Here is a 20,006-nt window from a genome sequence, read left to right as displayed (position 1 = left end):
CAAGTGATAGGGCTCACTTTGCTATTTCTTTCTTTCTTTTTTTTTTTTTTTTTTAAATTTTATTATGTCACTTGGCTATTTCTTACAACTCCTACTTTCTAAAGCTCTACAATCAGGCTCTGCCAGCTTTAGGCATTCTTATGCCATGTCCTTTGCAGATATACCCTGGATTCCCACCTCCCCCCACCCCCCCAAACCCAGGAGGGAAAAAATTTCATGTCCCTTGGATAGCAACAAATCTTGTAACTCATAAAGCCCAATTTTACCTCCACTTTCAGAAGAGCCCACCAAATTTAGAGAGAAATTGGAAAGATTCACATCCTCCCCACTAAAAAAGAAAGAGATGACCATAATTTTTCCTGGCCCTCCTACAAATGAAGAGCAGAAGACTGATATTCAGGGGCTAATAGAAGCCAAGATTGAATTGTGAAGAAAGAAGGCTTTAGTTAACATGATTTATACAGACTTTTTTTTTTTTTTACAAAGATATAAACCTGATTCCCACTTTAGGTGGAAATCTCCCTGATCTAAGGAGTCAAGTTTAGTTAAAAAAGCTGATCAATCTCTTGATATTCAGGCTGTAATTCAGTTTTTTCTGGGAATTAGCAACAACTGTGCCTGGCAAATCTCTACAAAACCAGAAATGCAACTCTAGAAGCAACCCCCGCCATCTCTACCAATCCCAAAACCTCACCTATTCCTCTCAAAATGCTTATAGGTACTATAAAAAATCAGGATACTGAAACAGAATTGTCCTCTACTTAAGAAAAGGAAGGTAAATTCTAAATAGCAATTACCCTATAATTCTTAGGGGAAAAAAAAAAAAACCTTACATTCTTTGTCCCTTATAGTTATAAATCTTGTATCTCTGAAGTGTACACACAGCCCACAATTGCCTGAGTAAAGGAAAAAAAGAAGGAAGTAGATATTTTTTAAAAATACAAACTGCAAAAGGGTTCTCTTGCCCCTTTCTCCTCAAATATTAATAATGGTAAGTTTTCTGCATCTGTCAGTATGTGTCTATTGTGGATATATGGCATTTTCCAGTTAGAATGCTCAAATGATTTTGTAGAAGAGCTCTATTTGATTGGCTTAAAGAAAATTAAGCACTTATATAAGTTTTGCATTCATAAAGATTCTCAAAAATAAAAAAGAAACACAATCCAAATGAATTTCAAGTTCACGTGAACTGGGAAAATATTCAGTATTAAAGCTAACTTAAGGTTATAGAAATTATGGTTATAATATGGTTATAAGGTTAAGAAATTATGAATTACGTCTCATGTCAATTTAATTCTTAGACCAGCTAGAAGAACCTTGAATAATCGAGGCAATTTTTCCTCACTCAGAAGCAATAGAAGTGTGGGTCATTACATTGGCAAGATAATTGAAGTCTTGTCGAAGTTTTGCTAAGACATCAAAATCTTTATGCCACCTGGAATTGGTGTGAGCTGAGAACCACCACAACCACTATAAGAGCTAATATTTATTGAGAAGTTGACTACACACACACACACCCCAGACTTGTTTTAAGTATTTTATATTCATTAAATCATCTTTACAACAATCCTACCATAAGTATTGATTATCTCCATGGAAATGGATAGAACCTGCCCAAGGCGATAAAGCAATTAAACCTCAGAAACAAGATTTGGTGTCAGAATCTACACCTATAAAACCACTGTAATACACTAGTTTTCAGTAAATTAGGCTGAATTTCCTGTCACTGTAGAAAGAGTTTTATAAACTGATTTTTTTAAAATATTGCTTTTTCCATATCTAACAGAATTGTATGTTCTAAGAGGTAATTTTACTTAGATCTTGGCTCACTATTCCTGTCATAATTCTTAATAATTTCAAAATCCACTTAGATGATCCTTTTCATACTCAAGTTTCTCAATTTCTTTAATTCATCTCTTTCCATGACCCTGTTTTCACTTAACTACCATGTTCACATTCTAGAACTTATAGACACTAATTACTGTATTCTCTCTGCCTTTGTCAATTTGTCATGTTATTCTCTTATTTGGACCTCTCAAATTTCTACTTCCTACCTCTAGTAAATAACTCCAACATTTCTTCAGTCATACTGCAATCTATATATAATTGATCATACCATTTTTCCATTGTTTCTCAACCTTCATTTTCTCACTTTGCTCTTTACCCAAATCTCTATGTCTTTTCTTTATAATCATTCCCTTGAGTATATCAACACCTTTTCCTTCCTCCCACTTTGTTGTATTCATCTAGGAAAATTCCAACTTTGATTAAATTCAACTCTTGTCTACTCAGTGATGGCACCGAGGCTAAACATCATTGGAGGAAAACACAAAATCATTTGACTAGTCTCACTTAAATTAACAGACTTCAACTGACCACTTTAAGTACTGTCTAGCCATCCTTCTAAGAATCTATTCACTCTGTCACTTTCCTAAGTGTCTATTTTACACCTTCTTTTCTTTCCTCAATCCAATACTCTTTCCCTCTGTGACCTTGCTTCCTATTTCACGGAAAAAATATCATACAACTTTTACATGCTCCTCCTATATATCCAGCAAACTACAAGTATCTAGGCCTACACAATCCATCCTTTCTCCCTGCTATCAATGAGCCATTTACACGCCCATCTTTAAAACTAACTCTTCTATTTGCATACCATATCTGTAGCTCCAACAATATCCCTCTCCCTCGTGCATCATATTTGTTTTTTCCTCTGCTGGGTTAGTCCTACTGGATTAGTCCATACAAACCTGCTATATCTTCAATCTTTACAAAACAAAATCAAAACCCTCTTGATACTATATACCCCCCTGCATTAACAGCCCATTTCTCTATCCCCCCGAGAGCAAGACTCTCTAACATGGTTGTCTTCAATTCTCACTATATTAAATTCCTCTCTACCATTCTCTTTAATACGTCCTCTCATTTCTTCCATTCATCAGATCAGTTTGTCAAGGAGAGATCCGTCAAGAACAGATCTGATATATTTCACCACCCCTTCCTACCTGAGATATTTTCTTTGTTTGGTTTGTACCTATTCTTTATATACCTGACATCTAAAAATGAGCATGTTCTGGGGTTCACTTCTCCATACTTCTTAATTCCTATCTTTAAAATTCCCATTTTCATTATTTCACACTGCTAGGAGACAAAAGCTGTGATTCACAAAAGCATTCCAACAAAGACCAAGTCTCTGGGCATAGATTCTGGTGAAGTTATTATTATATACTCACAGGACAGTACTAATAAGAACAAATTAAATATAGCAAAGTTTTCTTATTAACACATAGCTGAAGCTAATTTCACTAAGATAACACAATACTTTTGTATGGGAAACATTTACACCCTTATGTGATAATCCGATCGATTTGGGGGCACCAAAATAAAAGACTACATTAGGGCAAGAATACAAATTTCCTAAAGTGGGGAAAATCTGCCACTACTAAAAAAACCCAAAATAAACAACAACAACAAAAAACAAAAGTCATAGCCAGACAAACAAAACCACTCCTAAAATAATTACAAGAAATAAGAAATAATATTACTATAAAAAAGTATGTTTAACTGCATTGGTATCCAGGTAAAAATGAAAAGAAGGGCAGAGGGCAGTATCTGTAATCATAAAAGAAAATTTCTATTTAGTATTGTAAAATTACCTTCAAAATTTTATGTAATTATCAAATTACACTTTCCAAGTGTATTAAACAAGATAAAAAAATTAAGAACATTATTTTATTGGAAAGAAAATAATTTATTATATATGAGGAAGATGATTAAAATACATGTAATATATCTCCAATAAACTGATTTAAATGCATATAGATTTAATTTTTAAATATACTTTAAAAGCTGTTACGCACAGTTCCATAGTCCAGGTGTCAATTTCTTCTCCTTAAAGTTGGAAAGCAGTTGGAAGACATGGAATCAGAAGGAACCTAAAACATCATAAGAGTTCATTAAAAATAATTATGATTATAAAACAGCTCATTAGCTTTTAGTTATTTTAAAACATTCATATTTAGAAAATTAGTGAATCATGTCAGTACTACAAATTTTTAATTGTCTAAATAAACAGCTTATATAGAAACTGTGATTTATAACATTAAACATTTTAACTGTCGCTACAAAAAACAGCAACTTCAATATCTAATTTTTTGTACTCTTGAATGATAATAATTATTAACAGAATTTTGAATTGCTTTCCTAGTACTAGCAAGAGCAGGATTTGCAAAACATGCAGAGGCTCCAATTCTTGATTTTCCTACTTACAGAAGGTTGGATGGCTAGGTTGGTATAAGCACCTAACCATTTTAATCTAACAAATTAGTATCCAAACTGGTCAGCCCTTGAACTACTAAAGATACCTTTTCAAATTAGATTCTTGGTCCCATTCCCAGAAATTCTGATTTATTAGTTTTAGGAGGGAGTCCAGGAATCTTTAAATGTAAAAATCCTTCCTCAGTGGTTCTCAACCTTGGTCACACATTAGGAGGTTTGAAAAATTCCAGTATCTGTGCTGTGCGCCAGTCCAATTAAATCAAAATGGGGAGAAACCCTGACATCAGTACATTTTAGCCTTTTTTTTTCCTTCATCAGATTTTTTTAAGTTTCCCAGGTGATTCCAAAATGTGGCCAAGATTAAGAACCACTGTTTTAGGTAATTCTGGTCATCAACCAGTCTGGAAACCACTGTTACTACATATACCTACCAGATTGTTTCTTTTCACTTAAGGTGCTACCCTGAGTCAACATTATGTCTTCTTCCCTCTGTTCCTCTTTTCTCATTCCTTTTGTTTAGAGAAAGAAAGAGGAAAAAAAAAATACTTCTACTTGCTATCTATCTCAAAGGAAGTATCAATAATAAAACCTCAGATATGAAGTCTGCTACTCTTGGAATTTACAAAGAAATTCAGTTATTTTAATTTTCAATATATATACTTTTTTAAAAGAAAAAAAATCCTTTCCCCAAATTTTACAATACGTTATATAGAACACCTAAACCAGATACATCATAAAACAGAAAGCATATGTTATTGAATTAGGTTTAGGAAATACATAAATATAAGAAACAAGACTAAATTCTGTGTTGAAGCAGATGCATACATTCTCCAAGTAAATAAGTTGACCTGATTCACTAACTTTCCCTAGAAAAATTACATAACCTCAAGAACAGCATAGAAAATTCAGCAACAGATCTAAAAAACACGTAAGTGATTTGTCCAATCAACATTGGTAATTTTAGAAATATCTCATTTGAATAAATTAGAAAAAAAAACTATTGCTTAATCCGAATCAATGGGTAGGGGAGGGACAAAACATTTCTAGGAAAAACAGAAAACACTGCCCCAAAAAGGATACAACAAGAAAGGATACACTTTGTATGACAGTAATACAGCAGTATTTACGCAGGAATGCTTCTAAAGAAGAACAGCAGAATGCAGTTTAATTTTTTTTCTCAGTTCTCACATTAGATTTATAAATAAATGATTTTTTTAAACACACACTGAAAATTGTTAATTTTTAACCGTTCCACTAAGGTATTTGTAAGAATTCTGACTACATCAGTATAGATACTTCACAAAATTCAAATATTCAAGGCATTTCACAAAAGGAATAAACATTAAAATTTTCCCTTAGTTATATGATTTTTTCAGCTTAACACCAGTAAAGCTGACTGAGTTAACTTCATGTTCTTCCAAATATAAAGGCAGAAAGATTTAAAATAGAACACAAAGAATATATTTCCACTCAGGTTTCTTAAATCAATAGAACACAAACTTTGAAGTTTAAAATGGTTAATTCTATCATTTTTATTCATTAAATTACTTAAGTATGCATTAAAATTACTTGTTTGAAAGGCAAAAGATTTCATTCCACAAAAAAATATGTAAATACTTCTGTGACATGTGCAATCAGTAACGCAAATTCTTAGGCCCCATTAAGAGTGACCAACTGGTCTTGGCTTGGTGGACACTTTCCCGGTCTCAGCACAGGAATACTGGCATGGTAGACTATACAAGGCTCCTACTCCAGGCCTACTGAATCAGAAACTCTGGATGAGGGTGAAGGAAGCTGTTTTATCAGCCCTTCAGGTGACTGTAATACATGTTGAAGTTTAGGAACCACTGCTTTCCTATAGGTTGAAAAGTTTTAAGACAAAGACATATTCCCCTCATAAATTCATTCTCCAAACTTAATTTTACATACACTTGGGCTTTATTCTGTAGTTAAAATTTTGAAATTTATTGGGAATTAACTGCACAGACAATGACACACACAGAGTGATAGAGACATGGATGGATAGATGGATCAACTGATCAATTATCCTTTAAAAACCTTAGGAGATACCTGAATTATCACTCTAGAAGGCTTTTATACTTCATTTTATCTCAAGAAAGTCTTGTTCTTTTATTATGTTATATCCACACTTACCTTCATTAATTTTTAACACTTCCTTTTTCCTTCTTTAGAATCTTGTTTTGGTCTAGCAGATCGAGCAAACTGCTAATATTTAAAAATTAAGGTTTCTTTCACAAACAGGACAGTAGTCTTCTCTAAATAATTACTAAGAACTTCCTAATGTAGGGCAGGAGTACAGTTTTTAAAATGTATCTCTTGTACTTGTCTTCCTACTCTCAGCTATTTGTCAAATATTTTTTTTATTTTTGAGTGCATCCTACCTGCTGCCCATGATTTGCAGAAGTAAAAAATTTACCTTTTCTTTATAATTATTTTTTACATCTGGACCTTCACTCCATCTATCCCACTGATTTCTAGTTTGCAAACTGCATTAACTACTAAAAGCAGAATGTTTAATCAATATTTTGGTTGTTAAAATTTTCAAATAGAAATATGAATTGTAATATCTATAATAAAACATAAAAGAGTAAAACAACAATGAATCATTTTTTTAATGACTCCAAGTGTATTTGTAGATAATGTAGTGTTTTAGGCTTAGCCTAAAAATGTACTTCTGACCTGTAGAAATAAATGAAATGTTTAGACATGGCTAAATTATAATAACCTCATGCTACTGAGGTTCCTTTATTTTCCAATAAAAATCTAACTACCCATATGACTCAGCTAAGTATGTTTATAACTGAGTAAGCTAGAATACCAGTTGTTGAGATTTCTAAAGGATAACTTAAAAATTAGTTTCAAGGGGTGCCTGGGTGGCTCAGTAAGTTAAGTGTCTGCCTTTGGCTCAGGTCATGATCCCAGGGTCCTGGAATCAAGCCCTGCATCAGGCTCCCTGCTCAGCAGAGAGCCTGCTTCTCCCTCTCACTTTGCCCCCACCCCGGTTCTGTTTGTGCTCTATCTCAAATAAATAAATAAAATCTTAAAAAAAAAAATTAGTTTCAAGTATACCCTTCTACTGAAAAACACACTGTCTTTGGAATGAATTATTTAAGGATACAACCACCATAGGTTTTCCAAAAAGAACATATCCATTAGCTTCCTTTAAGGCTTTTGCTGCTGCTTTTTCATTTGGAAGTCCAATGAAAGCTTGTCCTTTCATGCGACCTTCTTTCATCAAACGTATATCAAACCTAGGAGTCAAGGAAGAAAAAGCGGTTTTGATTTGAAGAATATCAAACAATTTTGATCACGGGAATAGAAATGTGTTGAACATTTAAATGTCTGCCATTTCAGAGTAAAAATGACTATACTGTCTGATTAGAACATTACTCGGACTTTCTAAAATTATGTTTTGTATACTGTTCTAATTGATTCAAAGTAAGTTTGATAATAAATTTATATATATCTTTCTAAAGCTCTGTTAAGTGTATTTATGTAAGTTAAAAATTATAATACTAGGAACTCTAAAAACAAACTTAAATTTTTATTTCCTATCTCTATGTTTAAAAAATTTCATACAGCCAACTCAATACTATCTATTCAAGTGACAAAAAAACAACTATAAAACCAAGAATAGAAAGGCTCAGAGGAACCACAGAAAAGTGACACAGAACTTCAGAGTAGGATATGACCTTATTGATCTAGTCAAAATCATCATTTTATAGGTGACGTCTACAGAGAATGCATGACTTCTTCAAAGTCATAAAGACAGCTAAAATTAGAGTAGAAACACAAACCAGATTTTTTATTCCCAAGTGTAATGTTCTATTATTCCATAACATGTTCATTTTTCAACATTTTTGGGAAAACGATATTCAAAAATCAGAAAAACCAGACCATAATTTACAACTAAAGTACTTCCTACAACTGCAATAGTCTATACAGAGCATTAAAAAATGCAGTGACTTTTTAAATTCACACAATTACTCCCACGAAAAGCAATTATTAATTTATCATTTTGATGTATATAGCTTTTTCCATATAGAATTATTTTCCCCCTCAAATTTTAATTACAGCAACACTAAAAATAGAGGAATGTACACAAATATTTATGTACATGAAACATTTCATACATATATATTTTTTTCTGTTTCTTATAATCATGATTCAAAGGTAGCAACAAGAAAAAGGACTAGTATTTTGCATGCATAGCAAAAGAAACTTTTGGTATACTGGTAAGAAAAGGTATCTGCCACTAATGAGTATAAATAGGCCAGATAAGACATCAAAAGATTAAAATAAAACTTAGTTCCAGTTATCCTCCATATTACCTCCACTCAAAGTCTTATCTCTTTACCTTTTTACTTTTCCCTACTTCTAACTTATATGGCCGAGGGTCTTACATACTTTGGAGCTAACTAATTATGGCATTTTACCGAATGAAATTCTAACTCGAAACATTAGCTTTTATATCATTTACAAATCCTATCCCCCTTTTGCTCTCACAAAATTGGGAGCCTTGCTTAATGCAGACTAATTAAAAGAAGGGAAGCTACTGCCAAGGTTAAGAATCTGAAAAATTTTGCCGGACTGCTACATATACTCCTGAATAAGTTATTAATGCAGTTGTTTTCAAAGTGTAGTCTTTGGACCAGTAGCTTTGGCATCATCCATGAGCTTTTTAGAAATACAAATTCATAGGCCCTACCTCAACCTCGATGGACCCAGGAAACGCTTTTACTAAGCTCTTCAGGTGATTCTTATACAGGTTAAAGTTTGAGAATCCCTGCTTTAGAACTGGGGATTAAGGCTGGAATTTATGCTGTTTGTATATTGGAACTCAGTCATAAATATTAGTGTGTGTATTGTTTAGGCCTGCTTACATGCTACATAGAACTGAGTAGCTCCAACAGACACTGTATGGCCTGTAATAAAATAAAAATATAAAATGTTTCTATCTGCCCATTTATGAAGAATTCTGCCGACTACTACTTTAGACATCTAAAAATTAGGCAACATAAGAACATTTCTTCCTATAATTTTTATCTCTATAGGGAAAGTGCTGGGATTAAAAAAAAGGGCTAATTTGTAACAGATAAAAACAAAACATAATTTGAGAATATGACTCCCACTTACATTATCCGTTGTGTTTCTGAGGAAAAGTCAACATATCTCCCAAAAATAAATTTAAGGTCCTAGAATTTTAATAAGAAAAAGACAAGTAAGAAGGTTCAGGGGGAAAAAAAGATAAAACAATAAAGTCAATTTACAAATTTCTATTTACCTTTTCTTGAACATGTTTAGCTAAATTCTTTACATAAATTCTACAGTTCGGTTCACCAGGTTCGTAACTTCTGAAAACTGAAAGTGTTTCCATTTCTTATTAAAAGCAAAACAAAAGGAGGACATACATTAGGATATTTTCATTACTTTTCTCAAAGAAAAACTATAAAAACATTCAAATACAAGTGTTAAATAGATAGAACAAGCATTATGAAAATGTCAAAACCATAACCATTAATAGCAATGTTCTTAATAAAAATACTCATTAAAAATCTGAATTGATAATACGAAAATAAGCTTAAAAATTTCAGGTCATCTAAAATAACTAAAACTTGTCCAATAAAATATCTACTACTGAAGCTCCTTTATGATAAAGTTACCTTATTAAAAAAAGATTGAAGCAAATAAATAGGTTATCAATCACTTTTGTCATTGTCTTGCTTTAAGTCAATTTCCCAAACCACCAGGCACCAACAGTCAGATGTAAGAACGAATTACTCAAACCTAATCAAGTAATTCATACAAACTGTGGCTTCTACCACTACTCCTAGTATCAATAATCAGTTCCTGACAACAGATGTTCTATGCAAAAATGCTAGTTGGAAGTTTATTTCCCATTATTATGGGAAATACTGTAACATGCTACATGTAATCTAAAACCCCTAAATAATTCCCTAAAATGTACTAAAAGCAGGAAAAATTCTTTAGAAGAAAACTATCATGTTAGGATATAAAATCCTTAAACACAGACTTTTAATTACCAAATAACTGAAACTTTTTTTTTTTTTTTTAAACAACTGCTTTGCATGTATCTCAAACACAGAATTGTAATGATATATCCACTGTATTTGGAATACAAAACTCCAGACCATGGGCCCCTTAATTTTTTTAAAATGTTATATAAAAAGTTTTAGGAATGAAAACAAAAATATTTTTTCCATAGATAGACTGAAAACACTGTATCGAGAGATACTTTCCTCCCTACAAAATATGGGTATTAAAACCAAAAGCAGTGATTAAAAACATTAACTGGGAAGATGTTTTGATATATATCCTTTAATTAAGGTAAAGAACATGAAGAGATTTGTTGTTTCTGACACATCAAAGACATAGAATAGGCACTGGTTTATTTCATGAAATTACCTTCTCTAGAAATTCTGCCTTTTTCCAACTCCCTTCTAGAAATACATTCTGATGGCATTTCATCACAGTCCTCTTTAATCTCTTCTGTGATGTTCAAATTAGGTTTAGGGAAGATTTTTCCAAATCCTACATTGGGTGCATCACCTCCAGGAGCAGGTAAATCTAAAAGTTAACATTAACATCAGCCATTAAAAATTCCTACCCTTCAAAACAGGTTTTGTTTTCCATTTTTAAAGATATCTTTTGGCACTAAAACTCTTAAGTGTTTTTCTCAATGCTGTAGAACAGGGGTAGGCAAACTTTTTCTGTAAAGGTTCAAATAGCAAGTATTTTAGGCATTGCAGGCCATATGGTTCCTGTCATGGCTATTAAACTCTGCCACTGTAACATGAGAACAGCCAGACAATAGCTAAGCAGCCAAATGGTTGCTTGGTGGGTCTACTTACAGGGTCTGCAAAGTGGAAAGAAAATGAATTCATTTTCAACGTATTTAGTCTGAGGTGCCAGAGGGGCACCTCGAAAATGTAAAATGTATTGGGCAAGATAGGCAGAATGTGTGTTGGGGGGGGTCAATAATAAGTATTCTGTTTAACCTATCCACTTTGAACTATTAATAATTATATGAAATAAATCTGTAGTTCATTAAATAAATTACATAATTATCAAAGGCATTCCGTAATGGAATGTGCTCATTCAAGATTATTCATACAGTGGGTCTGAAGACTTCATAGTGCCACACCAGAATATTATGAAACAGCCTTCAATCTTCAATCTTATCAAAGATGATTAAAAGATTAAGATCAGCATATATGCTGAAATCATAAGACAAATGGAAATTTGAGGATACCAAAAAGCTTCATTAAGCCTTTCCCCACCCTCCCACCAAAAAGAAGTCAATTCTACTCTTAGAACCTATAAGAAGTGAAGAAAAACAAGTATTCACACTCAAGAAATTACTCAATTAGGAAAATTCAAAAACACCACAAATTTTTAATTTCAGATAGCAACATAATGGATTTCATTTACAAAACATGAATTTTAGCTTCAGCAAAAATTAAACTGGCACAGTAAGGATAGGGTTAAATATTCACTAGAAAAATTCTAGTCATACTACCAAAAAACAAGCAAAAAACTAAAAAGCTATGAAAATGATGCAAAGAATATGCTAAACTTAGAATTATAAAAAGTTTCTTTATAATGTTGAAAAACTGTTGTACAAACAGATCTCCTGTGGCCTGAAAGTATCAATAAGAGAAAAACTTAAGACTGCTTCTCCTGTTACTTCAACGTTACTAATTGACACTGATGTAGAATGGGAGGACTGTCATCCTCTCATACTGGTCTACACCCTTGAGTAAATTAAGCTTAAAAAAGTAAAAATTTGTGTCTGGGTGACTAACATGAAATAAGAGAGAAAAATATACAAAAAGAAAAATAGAAGTATTGAAACAAAAAAGCTATCTGTGCCCTGCCTACTGTTCACTTATTCAACAAACAATAGCAGCTAATTTTTAGACATTTGCACCATGCCAAGCATTTTATTTTACTTGGATCATCTTGTTTGTTTCTCACAGCCAATATTTATCAACTGCTCTTCTGTGATAGGCACTGTGCTCTGGGGCAGGGGTTCTGCACATGCTGCCTCTCTGGTGGAGACTATGATCCAATGGCTGACCCAAGCCCACCCCTAATGCCAGCAGGGCCAGGACAAGAGTACAAATGGAAGCCTCATACCATACACTGAAATATTGTAAAGTTACAAATCAAGTTTAACTGTTAAATATGTTCTATTCTCCTTAATAATAATAATAATAAACGCAACTATCTGAAAAGGCAATGCCTTCTCACTAATCTTGGAAAAGACAGGAATTAAAATCAGTTTTTCCACTCACTACATTTGCAAAACTTACTGGAACTCTGATCGCATATTCACACAAATGCTCAAAGACACATGTGCAAAATGTATGTTCCAGTAGTTTCTCAGATAGTAAAAAAACAGGAACAACCTCAACTTCTATCAACAGAGCATGATTAAAGATTCATATAACTGTACTATGTAGTATTATGCAGCCATAAAAAAAATAAGGTATGTATTTTTATGTTGATACAGTAAGCTACTCCCACTAGACTTTAAACTCCTGAAGATCAGAGACCACATCTAGCTTGTCCTTTAGTGCCTAGCATAGAGCCTGCTAGGCTGTATGCTTTCAGTAAGTCAATATTAAGTCAATGGCAAACACTACATAAAACATGATGCCCATTTAAAACAAGAGGAGAAAATGTGTTTACACGTGTATAGGATAAGGTCTGGAAGAATAGCTATATTCCTAATTATTAACAATGGTAGTGAGATAGGGGACAGTTGGGTTTGAGGTGGTAAAATTTTTTAAATTTTTACTTTATATGCTCCTGTTTTGATTACCTTTTCTATAAGTCTGTATTATTTATGAAATTAAAATTAAGGAACAAAGGAATGCCATTATATCAAATTAATGCCTACAATAAACAGAATATCTGTAATTTTAATAAATTGTCTTTTAAACTTAAGAACAGTATCTTAGTAATTAATCTTCCATGTCTTTTGGATAAAAAAATATTTACATGAAATCTACAATACACGTTAACAGTCACACTGCTTGTTTCCTAATCAGTAATTCAAATATACTAATAAAACCACAGAACATCACAACTAATAATGAAAAAATAAGTCAGTGGGACTGTTTTATTGTATTTTTCATGTAAACATCAGCAAAAACAAGACTCAATTTCACCCTAAAGTTAATTACTAGCAAAAGGCAACAGTAATGGTTTCATCATTAAGCATTAATTTTAGTTAATGAAAAAGTTCAAAATGGATAATATTCCATGACATTAAGGAAGGTTAACTGCATATTTTAAACATTTAATTCTAACACAAAAAGCAGAATGAGAAGAATTTTTACACAGCATATTAAAGAACTAGAATGTGCTTACCATAATTTTGTTCTTCACGATTTTGTTCTTTTTCTAGATCTTTCTTAAATGCAGATGGCATGTCAGTAGATATATGAAATTCAATTTTCTTAATACCTACAGGTTGTGGTTGGTCAAATACATCTGAAGGTAACAGCACTGGATGTAAACTGCTGTTTATAAATAGTCACAGTATTACTTGGCAATTGCAAATAAAATCCTAAGTAAAACATTATTCCCATTTACCTTAAATTTAACACTGACAAAGCACTCACAATACCATAGGCATTGCACAAAATAACTTACATTTAATACTTCAATAAATCCTAACAAATTTGCTAATATGGATACTATTAAATTACTAGTTAAATAAGGAGACTGAGATTAAGGGATATCACTCATTAAATGACAGAGACAGTACCTGCGGACTACTGATTCCAAACTTAAAGATATTTACCAATATGCAAAGACATTCATTCTATTTTTAATATAAGCATTTTTATGTTCTGTATTCTACATACATAAATAAAGCTATGCTGTCCAACAGAATTGCCACTAGCCACATGTGTCCTAATGAGCACGTGAAATATTGCTGCCCAAATTAAAATATAAATATATAAAATACACAACACACTATGACAACTTTGTATTAATTATATGCTGAAATAATATTTTGGATATAATGGGTTAAATAAAATATATTATCAAAATTAATTTCATCAGCTTTTTAATCCTTTCATGTGGCTACTGGAAAACTGAATTTGGTTCACGTTATTTATCTTTAATTGTTCAGTGCTGCGATAGAGATTAAAAGCATGCGATGTGGTATCAAGACATACGTAGGTGAGAACCATACATCGGTAAGAAAGATACATCATATTTATACTTAATGTGAAATTAAAAAAAAAAACACAGATTAGGACTTATTCCTTCAAAATGGAAAAAAGATTTCTAACAAACTCCTTTCTCAATTTTTGAAGTTACTTACAAGTTCAAGGGAAATTTACATTGTAGAATAGCTAAATGAAATTAAAATTACAATTAATGTTAATTTTATGTGATTAATATATTAAAATATATAGAATCCCATGGCAAACAGGCAGGTAAAATGTCTACCGTAATTGTTTATAAATGACATGGTTTAAGCAAGTAGACAAAGTACACAGAAAACCCTTATTTCATAATCCAAAACAAAATTACCTATGTGGAGCAGATGAAGGTGTTTTCAATATATCCTTTATTTTTTGCTTTTTTCTCACATGGTGCTGCTTTGTTGTTTTTGGCCTTTTGGGCTGAAGATTTGCTAGTTCCATTAGTTTGGTCATTCTACGTTACAAAAAGAGGAAGTAAAGAATTCTTCATGTACAAGCATGTAATATAAACTATAAATTATACATGTTATATTATAAATTATGATCTATATAGAAGTATAGTTTCTAAGCCATCAATTAAGATAATTTAAAATAAGCTCAAGTTCTAAATTTCCTTGGCCAACTTTCATCTTACTTTAAAGGAACTGAGAATTTGAGAGAGAGAGAGAGAGAGAGAGAGTGTGTGTGTGTTTGTGTATGCACATGCACAAGCAGGAGGAGGGGCAGAGGGACGGGGAGAGAGAATCTTAAGCAGCCTCCCTGCTGAGCATGAAGCCCAATTCAGGGCTATCTCTCAACCCTGAGATCATGCATGTCATGAGCAGAAATCAAGAGTCGGATGCTCAACTGACTGAGCCATCCAGGTGCCCCTCAATTTACCTTTTAAAGATATGTTTTATTATGAAAATTATTAGTTGTCCAAATAAAATGTCTGCACTTGATGCCAGAAAGTTGAACAGGATACAGTAATACAACCTATGTAACTTTATTCCTTTTTTTGACTAATATTCAAAAAGACCTTATAAATACAGTATAATTATTTTAATTCTTATTCTAATTAAAGAGTCTAAACTGAAGTTATTTTTATTTTAAAGCATTTTCAAAATCATTGCACATGAATCATTTTATGAACAAGATAACTTACTTGAGAACAAAGTTTTCAATACTATCTTTGAAGTGGCTTTTTATAAGAAACTATCAAGCTGTGATAATTGATACATTGTACCTAGTTTATCTTCATTATGAGTGTAATATTTCAAATAGATCCTGTCTAGGCATTTTTGTATCTTCCACAGAATCAGACACAGTGTTTCCAGAGCAGAAGCTCCCAATCACTAGTCACAGCTCTATTTCTACAGTTACATTTGTGAAATTTGAAAGCAAAATAAACATGCACACAAATTGCAAGAAAGGAGAATGTGGTTAAAATAAGCTTTAAACCAAGTAAAGAAAAATGTAATAAACACATGCTATACATTTGTAAAGCCTCTTAACAATCAAGGTTTGCCCAAAATTTTATGAATAAATCCAGTTATACAAAACATGTTTCTATTCACAAATTGCTCACCCAAAATAGACTAAGCCTCTCAACATTGCCAGGCATAAATTAGGTAATCAATAAATACTTGCTAAATAAATAGTATGGTTTTGTTTTTGTTTACATTTCCCAAAGATAGAAAAGCATGAAACACTGTTTTTGCAAAGACTTTATTCTCATTACTCAAGATGAATTACTTGCAGAATTCCTCACTACATCCCTAAATAGAAACCAGAATTAAAAAAAAACAAAAAAAGGTTTTGGCCAGCCTGCATAAAGCATTCCTGAAATTACTACCACTATTTTATAAAGAAAGTAAAATGTACATAGGTTATGTAATGAACCCAACGCAACACTTTATACCGTTCTTTATTTGGCAACAAGTTAGTCTATCAAGAACTGCCAGCCTTCCTAAATGTCTCTATTCAAGACACCCCATTCACCCCATTTTTGTAGTTTTGCCTCCACCTACATTTTTAACTCTTTCTCTAGAAAGAATGCATATTGAGAGAGTACTTAAGTTAACATTGACTCAATAATAGTCATATTGTTGTTGATTATTTGTAAATATTGCCTGGAGTTTCTACTTGGTTTTTGGTTTTTTTTTTTTTAAGGTTTTTATTTATTTTTTTGACAGTGAGACACAGCAAGAGAGGGAACATAAGCAGGGAGAGTGGGAGAGGAAAGAGCAGGCTTCCCACTGGGCAGGGAGCCAGATACAGGGCTCGATCCCAGGACTCTGGCTGGGATCATAACCTGAGCCGAAGGCAGATGCTTAACAACGGAGCCATCAGGTGCCCCTCTACTTGGATTTTGACTCATGTCAACCCCTCCTGTATCTGACTTCTGTACACAGTTACCTAAGATTCTCATCATTTGGGGCACCTGGCTGGCTCAGTTGGAGCATGTGACTCTTGACCTTGGGGTTGTGAGTTCGAGCCCCACACTGGGTCTAGCAATTACTTAAAATAAAAAAACTTAAAAAAATAAATAAATAAAATAAAAAATTCCCATCATATGCCCATAGTGGTCTTCTAGGCTAGAGGTTGGCAAATTACTGCCCTGGGACCAAATTCAGCCAGCTGCCTCTTCCCGTAATCAGAAAGTTTTGCTGAAATACAGCCACATCCACTCCTTTAGGTATTGTCTGTGACTGCTTTCCTACTACAACAGAACTCTTAGCCCTATACAGAAAATGTTTAGCAATTCCTGTTCTAGGCTATGCTGTGGATTATACACCTGAACATTAACCATTTACTGCTTTTCACCAGAATCTTTAAATAAAAGGTATGTAGGTTGTCAAGAACAACCAATTAAAAAAAAAAAATTCATCTGCATTAGTTACTACAAATTGTTCTGTATAAAATCCCACAGAAATGCTCTAGAAATTTATTCTGAGAATAAAATTCAGGGGAATAAGCTGAAAAAAATACAAATACAATCCATTCTTATTCTTGTTATTCAAGATAGTTAAAGTTTTATGAAGTCTCCACAAAGAATTAGTGAATAATGAATCAATGCCCCTCCGGGGAAGTCAGGATTGGGTTCCTGCAAGCCTATACTCTTAGCATTTCACCAACTGATCAATACACACCTTGTTTCATGTGTGTTTTTGTTTAAGGACACCTTATTTTATATATTGTTGATTCACTAACATTGAATTTACAGTCAACAGCACTATAATTCAACCCTGAACAAGGCTTATCTAGCAGGTTTTCTCCATTAGGAACATCACAGCCTTCTTGATTTTGGAAACATTAGACAGCACCTCAACACTATGCTTGGGGACCAATTTAAACAGCAAAATCACCAAGAAACATCATAAAAAATGTGGAAGGCTTGGTATTAAATAGACCACAAAAAGGATACTTGTTTACAGTACTGGAGATGAAGTAAGAAGACAGCATGTCACCCTGTTCTACCTCATCTAGGAATGTGCACGTCAAGCAACTCAAATTTTTCACCATTCTGTGCATGCCCACATTGGCAAAAGACCATACAAGCACTATAAGTATTGATTTGGGGATTACAAATAAATTTTAGCATGTGGGGATATTCTCAAATACATAATCCACAAATAACAAGGATCAATTGCACTTCATAATACTATAATCACTGATCTAAAGAATTACTCATAATCCAGAAACTTTTCCTTAGGTCTCAGATCTTAATCTATACCTATTACATATGCTTGAGGGGTTGGGGAGTTGGGGACAAATTTTAATGACCCCAAATTATGAAGAATTATAGGTAAAATTTAAGAAGAGCAAAAGAATCTGTCTCATATTCTGTTCTTAAAATCTAAACAAATATTATTTGATATTATAAACCTTTGTCGGTCTTCATCATCACTGCTTTCATATTCTGATTCTATACTTGATAATTCCTCATCCTCATCTGGCAAAGGAGGTTCCTCTGGTGGCTGAGGAGATGCAGGTGGAAGAGGTGCATGTAATGGCATATAATCTTCATACTAATTAAGAGAAAAACGGTAATCATATGGTAATCTATGATATTTATAGAACAGAAAAAACATTTCCATTCAGGTACATTATTCTCATCTCTCTCCGTCATGATATTCTTTTACACATTCAACACAAATTGAGGGAACACCTGCTACAGAAGACTGCTAGTTGATCACAAAACTTGTTTCTTCTTCCTTGGCACCTAGCTGGAGTAAATTTCCAAACCTCCTTTACAGTTGGATTTAATCATGTAACTGAGTTTTAGCCAACAGAATGCTAGCATAAAAAAAATCCACCCATAATCATCTCTTCCTTCTTGATCTGCAGGATGTATGGTAATGCCCTCATTGATCTGGGAATGCACATAGTGAAGACAAGTGAAATTTCTGAATGACCAGAATAGAACATGATTCTGCCCTACTTTTGGAATATACTTGACCATGTACAAGAAATAACTTATGCTGGTTAAGTGACTATGACTAAGATTTGAGTTTTATGTTAATAGCAGTTAGCTTATCTTCAAAGATATTCCTGTAATGTGCCAGACATTGAAGTGCTGGGATTACAAAGGAAAATTATGAAGCTAATAGTATATACATTAGAAAAGCAGCCAATATGCAATAGACAACAAAAAAGCAAATTTTCTATTTAAATGTTAGGACTCAAAATAATTTCTCATTGCTATTATCTAAACAAGTACTAAGTACTGTAACAAAATAGTAACTAGAATGATTCAATAGCAGACACAGACTAAGTTACAGATAGATTTGCACAGTAAATTTGAATAAAAATTATTAGCAACCCTTCTTCTCTTCTGCAAATGAAGCTCTATATGCAATAACACCAGAACAATGGAAATTTTACATAATTTTGTTAAGTGCAATTATTTTATAAAATGGCAGAACATTCTGGGTCAAAGGATTGAACAACACTGGCAGAAATGAGGGCCTCTATTACCAAAAGCATCTCTTTCACATTCTGACTTTCTCCTACTCATAGTTCTCCACTTAACTCTTACTAGCATATTAACTTTATATTTGTCCCTTAATTTCAATGCACATTAGAAGTTAGTGGCGCAATATTTGTGAAGGTTAGCCTCAATAATCCCACCTCAGGAAGAGAAGTTGTAATCTTCAAAATTCTTTTTTTTTTTTTTAAAAAGATTTATTTATTGAGACGGTCTGGGTGGCTCAGTTGGTTAAGCATTTGCCTTCGGCTCAGGTCATGATCCCAGGGTCCTGGGATCGAGTCACGCATTGGGCTCCTTGCTCAGCGGGAAGCCTACTTCTTCTTCTGCCTGCCGCTCCCCCTGCTTGTGCTCTCCCTATCTATCTCTCTGACGTATAAATAAATAAATAAAAGATTTATTTATTTATTTAAGGGGGACAGAGGGAGAGGGAGTCTTAAACAGACTGCACTGAGCACAGAGCCCAACGAATGGCTCGATCCCATGAC

General features: G+C 33.1%; 1 protein-coding gene across 13 annotated transcripts in view; it reads right to left on the bottom strand.

The window, feature by feature from the left end:
• RNPC3 (RNA binding region (RNP1, RRM) containing 3) overlaps window positions 1-20,006 on the bottom strand; it is a 39,174-nt gene that overhangs the window by 9,392 nt on the left and 9,776 nt on the right. For 4 of the 13 annotated variants that reach the window (XR_014144053.1, XR_014144055.1, XR_014144056.1 and 1 more), the window contains exons 7-15: window positions 18,417-18,559; window positions 14,878-15,003; window positions 13,699-13,850; window positions 10,726-10,887; window positions 9,584-9,678; window positions 9,436-9,494; window positions 7,418-7,550; window positions 6,433-6,504; window positions 3,861-5,417 (exon numbers count right to left, since the gene is read on the bottom strand). Coding sequence is in view for 4 of the 13 variants with exons in the window: in XM_081815565.1 (XP_081671691.1) it covers window positions 6,445-6,504; window positions 7,418-7,550; window positions 9,436-9,494; window positions 9,584-9,678; window positions 10,726-10,887; window positions 13,699-13,850; window positions 14,878-15,003; window positions 18,417-18,559 (930 nt within the window). In the remaining 9 variants the exon portion in view is untranslated. Of the gene's footprint in view, window positions 1-701; window positions 3,613-3,727; window positions 5,418-6,432; window positions 6,505-7,417; window positions 7,551-9,435; window positions 9,495-9,583; window positions 9,679-10,725; window positions 10,888-13,698; window positions 13,851-14,877; window positions 15,004-18,416; window positions 18,560-20,006 lie in introns of those variants that run through there. The other 9 variants (XR_004078676.2, XR_014144057.1, XR_014144054.1 and 6 more) reach the window with 9 other exon arrangements.

Source organism: Leptonychotes weddellii, chromosome 4 (genome assembly GCF_054177405.1).
Source record: "Leptonychotes weddellii isolate Sample4059 chromosome 4, ASM5417740v2, whole genome shotgun sequence".
NCBI classification, from domain to species: Eukaryota; Metazoa; Chordata; class Mammalia; order Carnivora; family Phocidae; genus Leptonychotes; species Leptonychotes weddellii.
The sequence above is the reverse complement of the archived record's forward strand: the minus strand, read 5'-3'. Positions and strand labels throughout refer to the sequence as shown.